The sequence below is a fragment of the Cercospora kikuchii genome, assembly GCF_019650295.1.
Source record: "Cercospora kikuchii DNA, contig_00006, whole genome shotgun sequence".
NCBI classification, from domain to species: domain Eukaryota; kingdom Fungi; phylum Ascomycota; class Dothideomycetes; order Mycosphaerellales; family Mycosphaerellaceae; genus Cercospora; species Cercospora kikuchii.
The window spans coordinates 674,104-690,203 of record NW_025408587.1 but is presented as its reverse complement, the minus strand read 5'-3'; the positions used below and the strand labels follow the sequence as shown (position 1 = coordinate 690,203).

Sequence of the window (16,100 nt, the reverse complement as noted above, 5' to 3'; positions counted from 1 at the left end):
GCAGAAGGCAACCTGTGCTGAGGGATTTCTCATCGCAAAGAGCTTGAAATTTGCTGCGGAGCAACGATTGGTGGCTTGAGGGGCAGCCTGCCAAGCTTGGACAACGAAGCTCCACAACCACAACCAGATCTCGGCACTACCAGGATCTTCAGAAGCAGTCATCACTGTCGTTACCATCCATTGGTCAACGGCATAGCATAAAGAATCAATCATGCAATTCACACTGTTGATACTGGTCGCTTGCAGCCGGGAGGGTATATTTGAAAAGTTTCGCAGACACGATGAACAGGACCGTTACTACCTGTGGTAGCATGCTCCTACACAACACTGACACTCCTTCCATTGGTATATCACCACGATTCAGGCGTCGGAACGAGTTGACACCATCGATGTGAGCTCCTGGCTGGGATTTGACCACGATATCAAAACCTGGCCGTAGAGGCAGACAGCGATCTCGCGATCTCGGAAAGCTCTTCCAGACACATCTATGCGGCGCAACTTCGTCCTTGGCCAAGCTGGTGAGCAGAGAGGACTTCATTGTTGCGGAGAATATGTTGCTTTCTGGCGATCGCTCCGTCGTAGCAACAGCTACGAAGCGTGGGTTTCTCTTTGTTGGAAGTGAAATCTCTGCCTCTCAGGTCGAACTCTTCGAGACATCGATTGTGTCCGGCCGACCGTCTTCAGTTCATGTCAAGACTATCGCCGGGCTCTATTCGTAGTTGAGCAGACAAGACTCTCGATGCCCACCATCTCATAAAACGAGCCCTGCTGTGCCGCTGAGTTTCGCGTGAGGCAAACAGACCTCTGAGAGACAGTCTAAGTGTCTTCTCTGCAGACATGAATACTTCTCTGCTCGTCAGCTTGGCCACGGGCGTCACTGCACTGTCGTGCCTGGCCCGAGAAAGTGCTTCCGTCTGGCGATGACCCTTGTACGCCAAAGTCATTGCCAGAATGTACGCCTTCGCAGAGAATGAGGGCTCGGTGCTGGTCAGCTTCAATACGGGTACGAAGTCAACCAAAATCTTCTTTCTGGAACAAGTCTGATCATCGGTGGAAAACCAAAGGTATATGCTTTGAGCGTTGAGAACTGCATCTTTTCATCCCAGTGAAGACCAAGAGCGTGCATCTGGTGATAATCCATCTTCATAACTGCACTCTCGTTGCTGGCTTTCAGCCTGTTCCACAGCAACGCGTCTCCATCGATGCTACGCACACCCCTCGTGCCATCCTACTTCGTCTCGGCATTCAGCCCACTCTTCGTGCCCACGATACTTACAACATCCTCATCGCTGACCACATGCGATAAACCACACCTCTGCGGAACATGCTTCGCACTCGCACCCCACACCAGTGCATACTTGAAGCTCTCCTTCATGGAGCGATGCAACGAGTCACAAACGTCTTCGATCGTGCTTCCATGCCGTACGATTAACGCCTCGTTGAAGTCAGGTTCTACGCCCCGCTTCTTTGTGTACACGCGAATCAGGTTCAACTCGTTCCAGCAGCGATCGACGACGTCTTGCACGCCGAGATCGAGCTCGCAGGACATGACGGCCGTGTTGGGTTCGCGGGCGAGTTTGTCGAGGAATTCGAGGTTGACGCTATCGATTTTGTTGTACACGTATAGGCATTTGATGTAGGTGCGGTGGTCTTTCATGATTACGTCGATGAATTGGTCCACGGTGGCTGCGATGTTCATGTTAGTGTGCTGTGAAAACAACAATCTTCGAACTTTGCGCACCATTCTCGTCTCGAATCAACACCTCGGCATTCAGAATACGATAGTCTTTGAGGATGTTATACAGCATCTTTTCGTCCAGATTTTTCGGCGGCGTTTGGAAGGTTATTTTGACGCCTCCCGCTTTCTTCGGCTTGAGGTAAATGTTCGGAGGATCCTGATTCAGCCGGATGCCAACAGCCTCCAATTCTGCCTCTAGCAAAGCACGTTGCTCTATTCGTTTCGTAGCATCGAGAACCATGACGATCATGTCACTTGTCTTGGCTGCTGAAATTACCTGACGACCTCGTCCCTTTCCTTCTGAGGCGCCTTCAATGATACCGGGGAGATCGAGAATCTGAATTTCAGCGCCGCCGTATTCCAGGACACCGGGAATGGCCGTGAGAGTTGTGAAGGCATACGAAGCGACCTCGGATTTCGTTTTCGTGATCTTGGACAGGAAAGTGGACTTTCCGACTGAGGGAAAGCCGACGAGTGCTATTCGAGCATCACCAGATTTGCTGACATCGAATCCTGTTCCTTCTGCACCTGCGGTTTTGCCTGGTTCGAGGAGTTGTGCTCGTAGACGAGCGAGTTTTCTGTGACGCTTTCAGTGAAGGCCCCTACGACATGCCAGCAGCAAATATTGCTATCGGCGAGGCTTACCCCTTCAGAAGACCTAAGTGGTAGTCTGGTAATGCTCAGCAAAGAGTCCTCGTGAAACGGTCAACCGGTCACGAAATCAGAGACGTACTGGTAGCCTTATTCTCTTGAAATTGTCAGTCCGGAACGATCATGTTCGAGTCGGGCATCTCGTACTCTGCGTCCTCGCCATCTCCTCCTCAATCCTGAATCACCATCAGCCACTCAGTCCAGTCTTCAACGGTAATAGCTTCCTCACTCCTTGATCTTGTCCGTGATGTTTACCATCTTTGCGAATGTCGCTCGCGAAGCCGCGAGCTGCTACTGGATCTGAGTTCGTGCCAGTCGACGGCGGAGAATGTACAGAGAAATCAGCCGGGTGGTGATCGTGCTCAAGATGCAAACTTGAGCTGCAGCCGAACTGGAAGCACAAGCCACATTTAGAGGCGCCACACTTCGACGCCACCTTCGCCGCCCAGCTGACGTCGTCGAATCAACATCACATTACTTTCTTCCTTTCTCTTCTTCCAAGGTGAGTTCACAACAAAGACATAGATCGAACGATTTCAAACAACTAACGTTTCTCGAAGAGGTAGCAACGAAACATCGTCACTCGTTCTCAAGCCATGGACATCGACCTAAGATAAAACATTCCAAACATCGCAAAGAACAATATCTGGGAGGCAACAAGATGCTACCTCCAGGCCTCGAAACACCTCGTCAAGTCAAAGCGCACTACAACACTGTTTACAACGACCTCATATCTTCTGGCGCATTCCAGCCTTTCCTATACCCTCAAGCCACACTCGGCTTCGCCATAATCCTCATCTATCTTCTCATCGACCACAGACGACGACCTTTACTGCAAAAAGTCCGGCTTCCGCTATTTGGACTTCTAGTGGCGTTTTCGATATGGAATATCCTCAATGTGAGAGCCAGGAGTGCTCCAGCGGCTTATGGAGTTGGACTTATCTCGTCTTGGGGAACGATGTGGACTGCGGCGGTAATGGCGTGGAATGATTGTCAGACGGATTTTAGGAGATTGGAGAGGGCTGATGAGGGGTCGTTGAAGAAGGTGAGGGAGGACGGCGGCGTTGGTAGAAGCGCCAATGGGAGTGTCAATGGCAAGGGAGAGAAGGAGAGGAGGGTGGCGATACTGGAACTATCGGAAAAGAAAGCTACGCAAGGACCTGCGAATCGAACTGGACCTATTTTCTGGCAAGCGTATCCTGAGCAACCATTTCTTGAGAGACTGGACTGGGCTGCGGATGTGTTTTGTTCTTTTCGCGGGGTTGGATGGGGATTCGAGACGAGTGGGATACCGAAATTACCAAAACATATCGAGCTTGAACTCGAGGGTCACGAGGATGCGAATGGCGATGTTCAGAAAGCCAGTAAGGACGACGAGGTATCTCCACCAACAACGAGCTACACCGGTCTCATTCGCTTCTCTTCTCGACAGACCCTGTTACGCTTTTTCGTCCCCCGTCTCTTCCTCGGCGCTGCAACTCTCGACATCGTAAAAACGCTCATGCATCACGATCCCTATTTCTGGGGTTACACAAATACGACTACGCATCCACCGTGGCTGTTCGGTATCAATTCACCCGTCCTGCTCCGCTCTGCCCGCCTCCTGCTTTCCTTTGTAGGAATCAGCGTCGCTCTCAATACGATCTTCCTCCTCGGCCCACTCTTCTTCGTCTACATCCTCTCATCTAAACGCATCGGACTCCGAGGAGCTCCCTTCCTCAATCCACCAACGTACTTTGGCTCCATTAGTTTGGTCCTCAACAAAGGCCTCGCAGGTTTCTGGTCGAGCTACTGGCACCAGACTTTTCGCTATGCATTCCAGGCTCCTGCCACCCGTCTCCTTTCATTTCTGCAAGTCGAGCCTAGATCTCAGAAAGGAAGGCTGATAGGTCTCTGGCTCGCCTTTGCTCTCTCAGGTCTCCTTCACGCCAGTGGCAGTACTACCCAGCTCGGCGATACGCGGCCTATTCGAGGGCCTTTCGCTTTCTTTCTCTCACAAGCTCTCGGGATGACGGTTCAGACGTTCTTCGCTCAGAAAGTCCAACAGCATTTTACATCGCATCTCCCTCGACCATTACGCCAGTTCGGAAATCTTTCGTTTGTGATCGTTTGGATGTACTTCACTGCTCCGCTTTTGGTGGACGATTTCGCCAAAGGTGGTGTCTGGTTGTACGAGCCGTTGATTATCAGTCCTTTGCGACTCTTGGGTTGGGGCCAGGCAGATGATCGGCAAGAATGGATTTTGTGGAAAGATCTGGTCAGCTGGCGCACGGGGAGCGGCTGGTGGGACACGGGGCTTGCATTTTGATCACTCTCACCTGGGGAGAAGCAATTCTACTCGGTTTCGCTGCGTTTGACGCAGAGGGCAACGGGCATGATTGACGAGGTATACGACTGCGAAGCATGATGACGAAGTATGAATTGTACTGTACAGGACGACTGGTTCTGCAAGAATATATACACTAGATCAGGACTATCAAAATGATTACGATCAAGCCTTCTTCGTACTCCCATTAGCTTTCACAGCTGTGCCATTCGCCGACTCTTTCTTTGGGTTCTTCACCTCCAAGCCCGCTGGCGCCTTCAAACCGCCAAAGACCAGTCCGCACACTGCGACCATGCCGGACCCTCCAATGAGGTACGCTGTGTCTCGACCTGCCCACCAGTATAGCGAGCAGAAGATCAATGGCCCCAAAGCTCTTCCCACTTGTCCGAAACTGCGATGATTGCCGAGCTTTTCTCCTCTTTGATCCTTGCTCGCCTCGAAAGAGCTCAGACTGTTCAATCCTGTGACCACTGTAGAACTGGTGACTGCAAGCAGTGTCGCGGCAACGTATAGTTGTTTCTCCGTCTGCGTCTTGGACAGCAGGAAGAAGGCGACAGCGGCGGATATGACACCGAGCTGCACCACTCGCAGAGGATGCATACGCCGGGTCACGCCTCCCTGGAGGAGAGAAGCCACGAGTCCAATGTATCCCAGCATCTTGCCAGATTGCTTGCTGCCGTAGGAGAATAGATCGTAGGTCATGAAGGGCAGGGAGAACTCCATGCCGGAAAAGAAGAGGATGAAGGTGAAGTGGGTCATGTTGAGCAGGACGTGCGAGTTCGTGCGCGTGTGGGTTTCGAGCGGGTCGTTGTTCGATGTCGCCTTCTCCTTTTTCCTGCGAGCGTCTTCCTCGGCAGACTGGTGAGCGTGGTGGGTTTCGGGGAGGGCGAAGTAGAGGTAGACGGTCTCGGTGACGATGAGGGCGAGCGACACGCCGGCGGCGGTTGCGAAGGGATTGGCGGCGACGGTGCTGATCGTGGATAGCCACGCTCCCAGGGCTGGGCCAAAGGTGAAGGCGATGGAGAAGCACGCGCCCACGAGGGCCATGGTCTTGCCACGGTCCTGGTCGGTGGAGATATCGGTGGCAATGGCCAGCGCGAGCTGCACGTTGCCTTCACTCAGCCCGCCCACGATGCGACTGGCGAGGAAGGTGCGGAAGTCGGTGGCCGCGCACCACAGGGCCACGGAGGCGATGTTGCCGCACATGGAGCACAGTAGTGCAGTACGGCGGCCATAGCGATCGGAGAGGATGCCAATGACGGGCGACACGATGGCCTGGCAGAGGGAGAAGAGCGAGCCCAGGGCGCCGCCGAGCAGCACAATGTCGTAGCGGTCGTTGATGGGTTTGGCGAAGGAGTTCTTGTACGCGTTCAGCCCGTACAGCACCTTGGCCAGGAGCGTGGAATCGGATTGCGTTTCGACATTGCGGTAGAACTCGAGCAGTTTGGGAAACAGCGGTAGGATGAAGGTGAAGGAGATCTGGACGCGTCAGTCAGTCTCGCCTATCTCTGCCATCTGGTGCATCTGCCGACATGCAGCCTTACCAGGTCCAAGATCAACGAGATCACCAGCACGCGGAGCACCTTTTTGCGCTGCTGCGGCGTGAAGTCGCCCATGTCTGCTGTATTCAAATGACCAAGAGCAAAACACAGGAGTACAGCAGAAGATATGCAAGGACGGTGTCAAGAGGACAGATGGCAAAGTAGTGGCTTCATTGCAAATCGCAAGATCCCTCGGCTGGTCATCAACATCTCCCGAACGCGTTTGGCCTGGCGCGCGCGCACGACATTTGTCGACGGCGGCAGATCGACTGTGGCTCGCGTCTCCCCGCTCTGTGGCGCTGTTAACCTTATTCCTGTAGCACGCTCGTCCGATGACGGAAGGTGCAGCCAGGGAAAATTGTGAGCATTGGAGAAACAGCAAGTGACGCCGAGAAAGTCCACCGCTTGGGAACGGCACCATCACATACAAAACACATCGCCATCACGTCGACAACGCCCACAGTCGACACACCCGCAACCATGCCACAGTAAGTTCACCCCTCATCCAGCGCCGGCGGTGAATGGACCACACTCCACGGGCATTGCGCTAGTCATACTCCCACTTAGAATTGCCTCCGACTAACGACACGAACAGCAAAGTATTGCTCCTCGGAGCCGGCTTCGTTGTCCGCCCTACTCTCGTTGAGCTGGACAAGGCCGGCGTGCAAGTCACTGTCGCCTGCCGCACTCTGGACAGCGCAAAGAAGCTAGTCGCCGGCGACCTGAAGCACGCCAGTGCCATCTCTCTCGATGTCAACGACAGCAAGGCCCTGGAGGCGGAGATCGCCAAGAATGATCTGGTTATCTCGCTGATCCCATACACCTTCCACGCTCTCGTCATCAAGGCCGCCATTGCAGCCAAGAAGCATGTGGTCACTACTTCCTATGTCTCGCCAGCCATGCAGGAGCTCGACCAGCAGGCCAAGGATGCCGGCATCACCGTCTTCAACGAGATCGGTCTGGACCCAGGTATTGATCACTTGTACGCCGTCAAGACCATTGATGAGGTGCACAAGGCAGGTGGCAAGATCACCGGCTTCTGGTCCTACTGCGGTGGTCTTCCAGCACCAGAGAACTCCGACAACCCACTTGGTTACAAGTTCTCCTGGTCGCCACGTGGCGTGCTCCTCGCTGCCCGTAACACTGCCACCTTCTACCAAGACAACAAGAAGGCCGAGATTGAGGGCAAGGACCTGATGCGATCTGCCAAGCCATACTTTATCTACCCGGGCTACGCTTTCGAGGCATACCCCAACCGTGATAGCACTCCTTACAGACAGCGCTACGACATTCCTGAGGCCGAGACCCTCATTCGCGGAACACTGCGATACCAGGTACGTTCGGCACATACCAACTTACAGCTGTCCGGCTAACACATCTCAGGGCAACCCCTCCATCGTGCAAACCTTCCGCGATCTCGGCCTTCTCAGCGAAGAGCCACAAGACTACCTCAAGCAACCCATTGCCTGGAAGGAGGCTTTTGCCAAGATTGTTGGCTCCTCCAGCCACGATGTCAAGGACCTCGAGTGGGCCGTTTCCTCCAAGACTCAGTTCTCTTCCAACGAAGCCAAGGACCGCATCCTCGCCGGACTGCGCTGGTACGGTCTTTTCAGCGACGACAAGATCGAGCCACGTGGAACTCCTCTTGACGTTCTTTGCGCCACATTGGAGAAGAAGCAACAGTACGAGCAAGGCGAGCGTGATTTCGTCATGTTGCAGCACAAGTTTGAGATCACCTGGCAGGATGGCAGAAAAGAGATGAGGACTTCCACCTTGGCCGAGTACGGTGAGCCTGAGGGCAGCGGTGGTTACTCTGCCATGGCCAAGTTGGTCGGTGTCCCTTGCGCCGTCGCGGTGCTCTTGGTGTTGAACGGTAAGATTCAGCAGAAGGGTGTCCTTGCTCCTGTCACTCCGGAACTGGTTGAGCCAATTCGTGTCGAGCTGAAGGAGAAGTATGGAATCGAGTTGAAGGAGAAGACTCTGGCTTAAGTGGTGAATTACCGCAAGCTGAGCAACGATGATTACGAATAGAACGACTTGTTGCTGCTACTACCATAGACCCGGATGCCGCGAAACATACGACGCTGCAGGCTATGACAGGCGTAGAAGACTCTTGACGAAGCAATAGAATCATAGAACGCGAATGGAAAAGCTCTTGATATTGCAGAGACATTGGGCACAGTCCAAGGACATTTGCGTGCAAGTCTGGCTATAGCACCCACTTGGAGTCCCAGCACCGCGTAAATACTGGCACTCATTGGAACTACGTTGGCCTGTGGGGCGTTTGGCAAAAATCATGCGACATTCATGCTTGTTTGCGAACTGTTAGGTGAGCAGCTGCAGACTGATCGTGAGCTTCACTTCACTTCTCACTCGACTTCTGATCGCTGTGAAAAGCACGTCAGTGAGGCGCAGCTCCCACCCAACTCGACAGAACTTTCTCGCCGCAGCTTATCACCACTCTCTTCGCGTCATCGCCGCCAGCGGAAACTGCACCTCAGTGAGGGTTTGTGCCTCTTGCACCTCTGACTTCAGGTCTACTAACTCTTGACAGAGCAAGCAACACTACATGGCTGCCAATCTGGTCACCGCGCCAATGGAGGGCGAACACGACTCGGCTACCGCTGCTCCCACCAGCAAGCTTCAGTATTTGGGACGTCTCGCTGCAGAGATACACATCGAGATTGCGAAGATCCTTGAGAAGGAGGATCTCCGCTCCCTCCGCCGCGTCAGCCGATCTCTGGGAAAAGACACCTTTGACGTCTTTGCGGCAAAGAACTTCTCCAACCTCTCTTGCCGCTTCACCACGCGGTCCCTGGAGAACGTGCGCAATATCAGTACAACGCCGCACTTTGTCAAACATGTGAAGACAATCGCGTTCGATGCTGGGTCAGGCTACAAGCCAGAGCTTTCATGGCCCCTGCATGCGACAGACATTGAGTTCGTAGACATTGGCTTTCCTGAGTACATGGAGGTACATCATGTCGTAGAGGTCAGAGCACCAGAAGCAAACGACGTACTGCTCGGGGACATCTTTTCCAACTTTGCCAGATGTGGTTCGGCGAAGCGCATTGCACTGAACACAACCGAGGAGTTCTTCATTCCAGCCTTGCACACTGTGGCGATTGCATTGACCACCTCTGGCCATGTCGTTGAAGAGCTGCACTGCTCAATTGAGAAACATATACCACACGTGTGGGACTCGCCGGCTTGGGAATGTTACAAGAAATTGGACTGCGCCGCAGCCGCCGAATTCCCTCGTGTTTCTCGGGATGTCTGGAGCAAGCTTCGTGCAATTCAAGTTCGGCACCCAGGGCGTGGGAACTATTTGGAATACGTCGGACCTGCTTTGTGCTCGCTCATTCGAGCTGCTTATAGCGTTCAGGAGCTCACGCTGCAAGTGCCATCTGGGCAGTTCTGGTGGCATATCGGCTGGAAATTGACTGATCGCCACAATTTGAGAACGCTGAAAGTTCTCGGCAGTAAATGCGAACGGGCCTTCGACAATTGGCAGCTGCGCACAATACTCTCCAACACGGCGCATTCGCTGGAAACATTTATTCTTGAAGACATCGAGCTATCACTCGGATACGACATGAATAGCGTGGAAGTCAAGCTGGAGCGGCTCTGGAATTCGCTGGATCTAAGTCGCTTCTCATGCTGCGACTTACGGACCACCGAGTCGCCCTTTGTCGGCTCACACTTGCTCTTAGAAAAGGCGACCTTCAACTTGAGATAGTAAGGTCCGAGTATGGGGTCAAAGAGACTTTTTACCCTTGCAGCAGAAGTCGGACGTCGCTCCAAGCTTGAGGTCGGTTTCTCCGAATAGTCGGATGAGGAAGAGAGCTTTTGTGCAGCGCAGCCTCTCGATCGAGCAAACTCGTTGCACTCGTAGGACGACTGTGGGTAGAGATTCTAGCAAAAGATTGTCTACGAGTGTGGGTGGCTGATGAATGGTATCAGCCCATCCGGTGCTTGACACCGGACAGTTCCTAACCTGGTAGCATTCTCCATTCGGAGCGTCAATCAAGGCCAATGACGCATCTGGCGATCCAAGCTGAAAATTTTCATGTCCTCGAGACGTTGCGTAGCTTGTCATTGAACGCTATAGAATTAGTCTTCGTGTTGATGGATGCAGCATGGCACGGTGGTGAAGTCGCGCGTCGAAAAACGCGAGGGAAAGTGAGACACATTGGGTGATAAACAGTGAGAGCCCGTTCAATTATTGACGCGGAGTCATCTCCATCAGGTAAGCGCACTCTGGAGCTTCGATGACGACCTTCCCATTGGTTTCACACCTCACATATGCACCCTGCACGACTGTACAGGCGCTTGAACAAAAGATGCTGCGACGATCCACTCGATAATCCCTTGCGACATCAGTTCGAATGCCCGTGAAATGTCGGGCAAGCGGCTCATTGATGCCTCCAAACTCTTGTCCGCTGGCGGCTCGATAGCAAAGAATCACTTTCGGATACGAAAAGAGCAATATGACTTGTTTACCAAGACCTCCGGAGTGGCAAGGGCTGTCCAGAACCAGACAAGTCGCGTGACGGTCACTGTCGGTGCCGCGATAGAATTGGCAAAAAGATTCAACGACGATCGGCCGAGCTGGCAGAAACAGACAGAGGATGGCGTGGACTATGCCAAACAGCAGGCTCAGGCGGTTAGGACGGAGGCGGAGAATATTCGAAAGGATCTGAAGACAGCGGCGGCGAATGCTGATTTTGAAGCACAGCCAGCTGAGGAGGGAAGAGCGTGGGATGATGGCACACTTGCTAGTCTGCGAAAACGTGAACAGCAGCGGCAGGCTGAGGCACAGATACCAGCGCAGGCAGCAGAAACACAACCTGGAGCGAGGTCGGAACTTGGACAGGACACCTTCAACGAAAGGTCAGAATCTGTCACTCCTGAGCTGTCCTCTCTGCCTCGAACAAAGCTTCCACGGCACGCGGAGGAGGTTCCAGAATCGAGCCAGGGACTTCAGCAAAAGGAGATCAACTCGGAGGTGTATCCATCACCAGCTCAATCGAAAGATGCTGAGACAGAGTCGCTGCCGGAAGGCATTGACCAGGTCTTTCACAGCCCGCGGATAGGAAAAATGCTGAGTGCCTCTGGAGGCGCTGGCACGAACCCATATGCGAAGAGGCAAAAGCTACCTCCAAAGCCTTTGCCAGAGATGATCGAGGCTGCAAGGCGGCGAGACGAGGAAAAGAAGGCAAAGGAGCAACAAAGTGTCGAGACCGCGCATGATACGTCACGACTCGCTGAAGATGCCCAGCCGCAGCAAGTCAGTCAGAACGTTACGCACGACCATGAGACGCAGCAGCTCGCCGCGGAGATAGCGAGTGCTGCGGATCCACAAGCTGCTGGTGCTGTAACAAACGAGGCAGAGCAGCAACAGCCCAAAGCTTTCGAGATGCGCGAGTCCCGAGTGCCCGCAACGCGATTTGGACGTATTTGGCAGTACGGCGGCCTTGCCACAAGTATGGCATTCGGTGCAGTTGGCGAGAGCTTCAGCAGGTTGGTGGGTGGTGGAAGCACAGGCAGTCTCATGTTGAGCGAAGGCAACATGAATCGACTGGTCGCGAAGCTCAGTCGCATGCGAGGTGCGGCTCTGAAATTAGGCCAGATGATGAGTTTTCAGGACAGCAAAATCTTGCCACCGACCATCAACGCCGTACTACAACGTGTGCAGGACAGTGCTGACTACATGCCCTCGTCACAACGAGACAAGGTTCTCAGCAGGAACTTAGGCTCTGATTGGAGAGAGAAATTCGCAAGCTTCGAAGAAAAGCCTTTTGCAGCTGCCTCGATCGGACAAGTTCACAAAGCAACACTGAAAACTGACAAAGGCGGGGTGAACGTAGCAGTCAAGGTGCAGTATCCTGGTGTGCGAAATAGCATCGACTCTGATCTGAACAACCTCTCTTTGCTGTTGACTGCGTCCAAGTTGCTGCCTAAAGGACTCTTCCTGGATCGCACCATTGCAAACGCGCGGACGGAGCTGGGCTGGGAATGTGACTACGAGAGGGAAGCCAATGCCTGTATCAAGTTTCGTGAGCAATTGCTCACAGATGAGTTGGACACTTTCAGTGTGCCAAAGATCTACACAGAAGCTTCCGGCCCGGATGTCCTTACAGCTGAATTCATGGGTGGCACTGGCCTGACAAAAGTGCCGAACCTGACGCAAGAAGAGCGAGACTGGATTGGCTCCAATATTCTGCGTTTATGCTTGCGCGAGCTTATGGAGTTCAAGTTCATGCAGACCGACCCCAATTGGACGAACTTCCTGTACAACCGATCGACAAAGAAGCTCGAGTTACTAGATTTCGGTGCAAGTCGAGAATTTCCAGATAATTTCGTCGTGCCATACTGCGAATTGCTCATCGCAGCATCGAAGGGAGATCGCGAGGCATGCAAGGACTTGTCTATCGAGCTAGGATATCTCACAGGACATGAGAGTTCGGCCATGTTGAAAGCTCACGTTGATTCGATTTTGACTCTTGCAGAGCCTTTCGTAGCCAATGCACCAGAAGTTTACGACTTCAAAGGACAGACGGTTACAGACCGAGTACGACAAAACATCGGGCTCATGCTGAGAGAAAGGCTGGCGCCTCCGCCAGAAGAAACGTACAGTCTTCACCGCAAACTGAGTGGTGCGTTTCTACTATGTGCACGATTGGAGAGCAAAGTGCATGCGAGAGAAATGTTCGCTCAAGCTGCGAGAGTGTGGAGAGGTAAGGCCGAAAAGGTCAAAGTGGCGTGAACAGTACGTACGTATAGACAAATGTAGAAATAGACTTGTACCGCATCTCGTGAAGTTCTGCGAAAGCCTGTCGTTCTCCGGCAATGCACAACTTGTTTGATGAGTGATCAGGAAGCCCGACCAGTCGGTTAAGAAGCTTACGCACGGGCCTCCAAGCCGGCCGAGGGTTGGCATATAATCGACATCACCTCTCGACTTCCGCTTGTAAGGTACTGTCTCAATCTCAAGTCTTCGCATGAATTGATACATTGTCCAAAACAGGGCAAGACACACATCAAGATGGGTAAAGGCGGTAGAATCGATGTCTACCTGGACTGTAGTACGTCTCCTCGGTTGACGGCGTCCTCGCATGTCCATTCCCTCTGCCAGCAATGCTTCAAACGAGCACCGCGAAACACCTAAATACAAACATGGTTTCTCACAGTATTAACAAATTTACAGATTCGCCATATTCTTATTTCACGCATATGCACATTCGTCGGATCCGACCTCAACTAGCCAAGCACCACATCACAATTTCCATGCACCCCATCTTCCTTGGAGGCATCAACGTCGGATCCGGCAATAAACCACCGTGGACACTCCCCGCTAAAGCCACCATGGGCACATTCGACGGAGCACGCGCAAAGCAATATTTCAAAGTCCCCGAGCCAGACAAGTTCTCCGCGCCACCATTCTTTCCCATTATGAGTCTTTTGCCCATGAGGGCTTTACTCTTCGTCCGAGAAGAATTATTGGATGTGGAAGGTAATGTCGAAGATCGAGAGAAGTTTGAGAAGGCTTTTGGGGAGTTGTGGAATATGTTGTGGAGGGAACATGAGGATATAAGTAAGCCGGAGGTTTTGGTGAAGTGTCTTGGGAGACATTTGAAGAAGGAGGAAGCGGAGAGGGCTGTGAAGGCCGCGAGAGAGGAGAAGTGGAAGAAGATGTTGGTGGATGAGACGGGGAGGTTGGTGGAGAAGGGGGCTTATGGTGCGCCGTGGTTTATTGTTAAGAATGCGAAGGGTGTGGAGGAGCCGTTTTTTGGAAGTGATCGGTGAGTTCTTTTGTTATTGCAAGTTGGGGTTTTGAGGTTTGGGTATCGGGATGCTGACTTTTGGCTCTTAGGTTCCATTATATTTACCAGTTCTTGGGCGTACCGTTCAGAGATATTGAGATTCTGCCGCCAGGTGGCGAGAAAGAGGCGAAGCTGTAGACACAGGAAGAACTACGGATGTACACAATGATTGCTGATTGAAGTTTGACAGGCACGTGCCAAGATCAAGCTTTGCAGACAAGGCGTCAAGCTGATTTATAAGAAAGTGTACGCATCGTGTCTGTGGGCTTGCAACTTTCCTTTCCACCCCGGTATGAGCTAACTGCGCAACGTTGAATCTTCCCGTTACGATCGAAGTCTACCGCTTTGCCAGTATTTGACGACTAATATTATAACTGCACGACATACTGCAGCACTGAACTGGTGCCACTAGTCTCAGATCGGACGGTGAATGTCCAGACCTGATGTAGAACAGGTGAGACGACTCTGGTAAAACACTGAATGGTGAATAGCCTTGTTCATCAGATCAGGCTCGTCTCTTCGATAAAAGCATCATCCTTTCCACTCGGGCCTATCAACAACAGAACCTTACCCAGCAAACCTTCACTTCACTGAGAAAACACTCGCAAAAGTGTCGCAGCACGATCAAGGATACGACTTGGGTGCCCCTATGTCGGAGGTCGAGCTTCAGTACGATTGCATCGGTTGTGGAGACACGATGCATCGTCCCAGCGCAGCAGTCATCCATGGACTCGAATTCTGTCAGCAATGCTTCAACGCCGGCATCCGTCCTCTTTTTGAACAATACCTTGCCAACGAACTTGCGCCCGTCGTTTGGCAGGGCCGACCGATCAGCTTCAAGGTTGTGCAGCATCAGTTCTCTGCAGAGTTCATTTCGGAGTTTAGAGAGCGCATAATGGAATACGCTGTGCTGCCCAGATATCGCATTTACTGCGCCGGAAAGTTGGAAGGACCTCCTTGTGGAAAGTTTCTTGGGGACAAACGGCAAATCTTCAATGTGGCGTTCTGTCTCAATTGCAAGACCGAGACTTGTATCTTTTGTGCTACGAGCAAGGGCCCTTACGAATTTGAGCACCAATGTGCAATCCAGCTCGATCCGCTTGTCGATTTGATCCGAGGCGCGGATTACCAGCTCTGCCCGAAGTGCGGCCTGAAAGTCGAGCTGGCTGAAGGCTGCAATCACATGCGGTGCCAGCTGCCTGCGTGCGGCGGTACTTCATTCTGCTACACCTGCGGCGAAGAGGTCTTCCACGGCGATGGCCACTGGTCCGCTGGTCGCCTATGCCCACGATACAATTTACCAAAGCCACCGAGCCCGATGACACGAGACCGCCTAGCAGAAGAAAGCTACATCCGGGAGCACGCGATGGTCCATCCTGCAGTAGACGAACTACACCGCGTGAGGAAAACCTTGGTTCTCAGTGGCCGAGTTCTGTCTGAAGATCGGCTGGGGCTACTACATCATCCAGATGCTCAGGAAGTCCAGCGAGCACTGATTAAAGCTATGAGGCCTTTCTTAATGGCGTTCGATAGATTGGAAGGGAGAATACTTGAACACGGCCCAGTCGTGAAAAAGAGAGCTGCTCTTGCCCCAGCGATCAGGGAGGCGTATCTCAGTGGGATAGCGAAGGATGATCGTGCTTCGCTGTTGCAGTATCCCGCAATTGCCAGCGGATATGCCGATCTGGAGAGAGCCATTGCCGCTGCGCCCAGGGATGAAATTTTTGCTGGACTTGTTCGTCAGCTACAGCAAGAGCAAGAGAGCTAGGATCAGCCTGTCAGTTGTGTCAATGTGGAGCGGAGAGGGCGCAAGATTGGAGAAAGGAAGGCACTTTGTTGGCAAAAATGTTTCTTGACGGGTGGCACTATCCACCGGAAAGGGGACATCTTGTCGGGCGTTTCGATTGTGTGACCTGTATGGAATGCTGGAGGACATGTACGACAGGACGTAGTTCAGAAATTGTAGCTCATGATATTCGGTTTGATCGGCCGTAGTGTTTGGACGCATCCCTGATACA

General features: G+C 52.8%; 8 protein-coding genes across 9 annotated transcripts; 6 read left to right on the top strand and 2 right to left on the bottom strand.

The window, feature by feature from the left end:
* Nucleotides 1–1,228: 1,228 nt before the first annotated feature.
* Nucleotides 1,229–2,647, bottom strand: CKM354_000918200 (uncharacterized protein; the record flags this gene model as incomplete). Its single annotated transcript, XM_044804592.1, has 5 exons — nucleotides 1,229–1,686; nucleotides 1,742–2,316; nucleotides 2,384–2,408; nucleotides 2,537–2,565; nucleotides 2,619–2,647. The coding sequence occupies 5 exons, from the start codon at nucleotides 2,645–2,647 to the stop codon at nucleotides 1,229–1,231; spliced, it is 1,116 nt and encodes a 371-aa protein (XP_044660527.1).
* Nucleotides 2,648–3,050: 403 nt separating this feature from the next.
* On the top strand, nucleotides 3,051–4,697 carry CKM354_000918100 (uncharacterized protein; the record flags this gene model as incomplete). Its single annotated transcript, XM_044804591.1, has 1 exon — nucleotides 3,051–4,697. One exon carries the CDS (start codon nucleotides 3,051–3,053, stop codon nucleotides 4,695–4,697), a length of 1,647 nt encoding a protein of 548 aa, XP_044660526.1.
* Nucleotides 4,698–4,880: 183 nt separating this feature from the next.
* On the bottom strand, nucleotides 4,881–6,331 carry CKM354_000918000 (uncharacterized protein; the record flags this gene model as incomplete). The annotated part of the gene is made up of 2 exons (XM_044804590.1): nucleotides 4,881–6,194; nucleotides 6,260–6,331. The coding sequence occupies 2 exons, from the start codon at nucleotides 6,329–6,331 to the stop codon at nucleotides 4,881–4,883; spliced, it is 1,386 nt and encodes a 461-aa protein (XP_044660525.1).
* Nucleotides 6,332–6,588: 257 nt separating this feature from the next.
* Nucleotides 6,589–8,245, top strand: CKM354_000917900 (saccharopine dehydrogenase (NADP+, L-glutamate-forming); the record flags this gene model as incomplete). The annotated part of the gene is made up of 3 exons (XM_044804589.1): nucleotides 6,589–6,616; nucleotides 6,857–7,590; nucleotides 7,640–8,245. The coding sequence occupies 3 exons, from the start codon at nucleotides 6,589–6,591 to the stop codon at nucleotides 8,243–8,245; spliced, it is 1,368 nt and encodes a 455-aa protein (XP_044660524.1).
* Nucleotides 8,246–8,852: 607 nt separating this feature from the next.
* CKM354_000917800 (uncharacterized protein) lies at nucleotides 8,853–9,995 on the top strand (the record flags this gene model as incomplete). The annotated part of the gene is made up of 1 exon (XM_044804588.1): nucleotides 8,853–9,995. One exon carries the CDS (start codon nucleotides 8,853–8,855, stop codon nucleotides 9,993–9,995), a length of 1,143 nt encoding a protein of 380 aa, XP_044660523.1.
* A 660-nt stretch (nucleotides 9,996–10,655) lies between these two features.
* CKM354_000917700 (protein kinase COQ8) lies at nucleotides 10,656–13,025 on the top strand (the record flags this gene model as incomplete). Its single annotated transcript, XM_044804587.1, has 1 exon — nucleotides 10,656–13,025. The coding sequence occupies one exon, from the start codon at nucleotides 10,656–10,658 to the stop codon at nucleotides 13,023–13,025; it is 2,370 nt and encodes a 789-aa protein (XP_044660522.1).
* Nucleotides 13,026–13,304: 279 nt separating this feature from the next.
* Nucleotides 13,305–14,220, top strand: CKM354_000917600 (uncharacterized protein; the record flags this gene model as incomplete). Its single annotated transcript, XM_044804586.1, has 3 exons — nucleotides 13,305–13,344; nucleotides 13,467–14,061; nucleotides 14,133–14,220. The coding sequence occupies 3 exons, from the start codon at nucleotides 13,305–13,307 to the stop codon at nucleotides 14,218–14,220; spliced, it is 723 nt and encodes a 240-aa protein (XP_044660521.1).
* Nucleotides 14,221–14,779: 559 nt separating this feature from the next.
* On the top strand, nucleotides 14,780–15,850 carry CKM354_000917500 (uncharacterized protein; the record flags this gene model as incomplete). 2 transcript variants are annotated; one of them, XM_044804584.1, is made up of 1 exon in its annotated part: nucleotides 14,780–15,850. In XM_044804584.1, one exon carries the CDS (start codon nucleotides 14,780–14,782, stop codon nucleotides 15,848–15,850), a length of 1,071 nt encoding a protein of 356 aa, XP_044660519.1. The 2 variants fall into 2 exon arrangements, with proteins under 2 accessions (XP_044660519.1, XP_044660520.1); XM_044804585.1 differs by having other exon boundaries at nucleotides 15,401–15,850.
* Nucleotides 15,851–16,100: the final 250 nt, after the last annotated feature.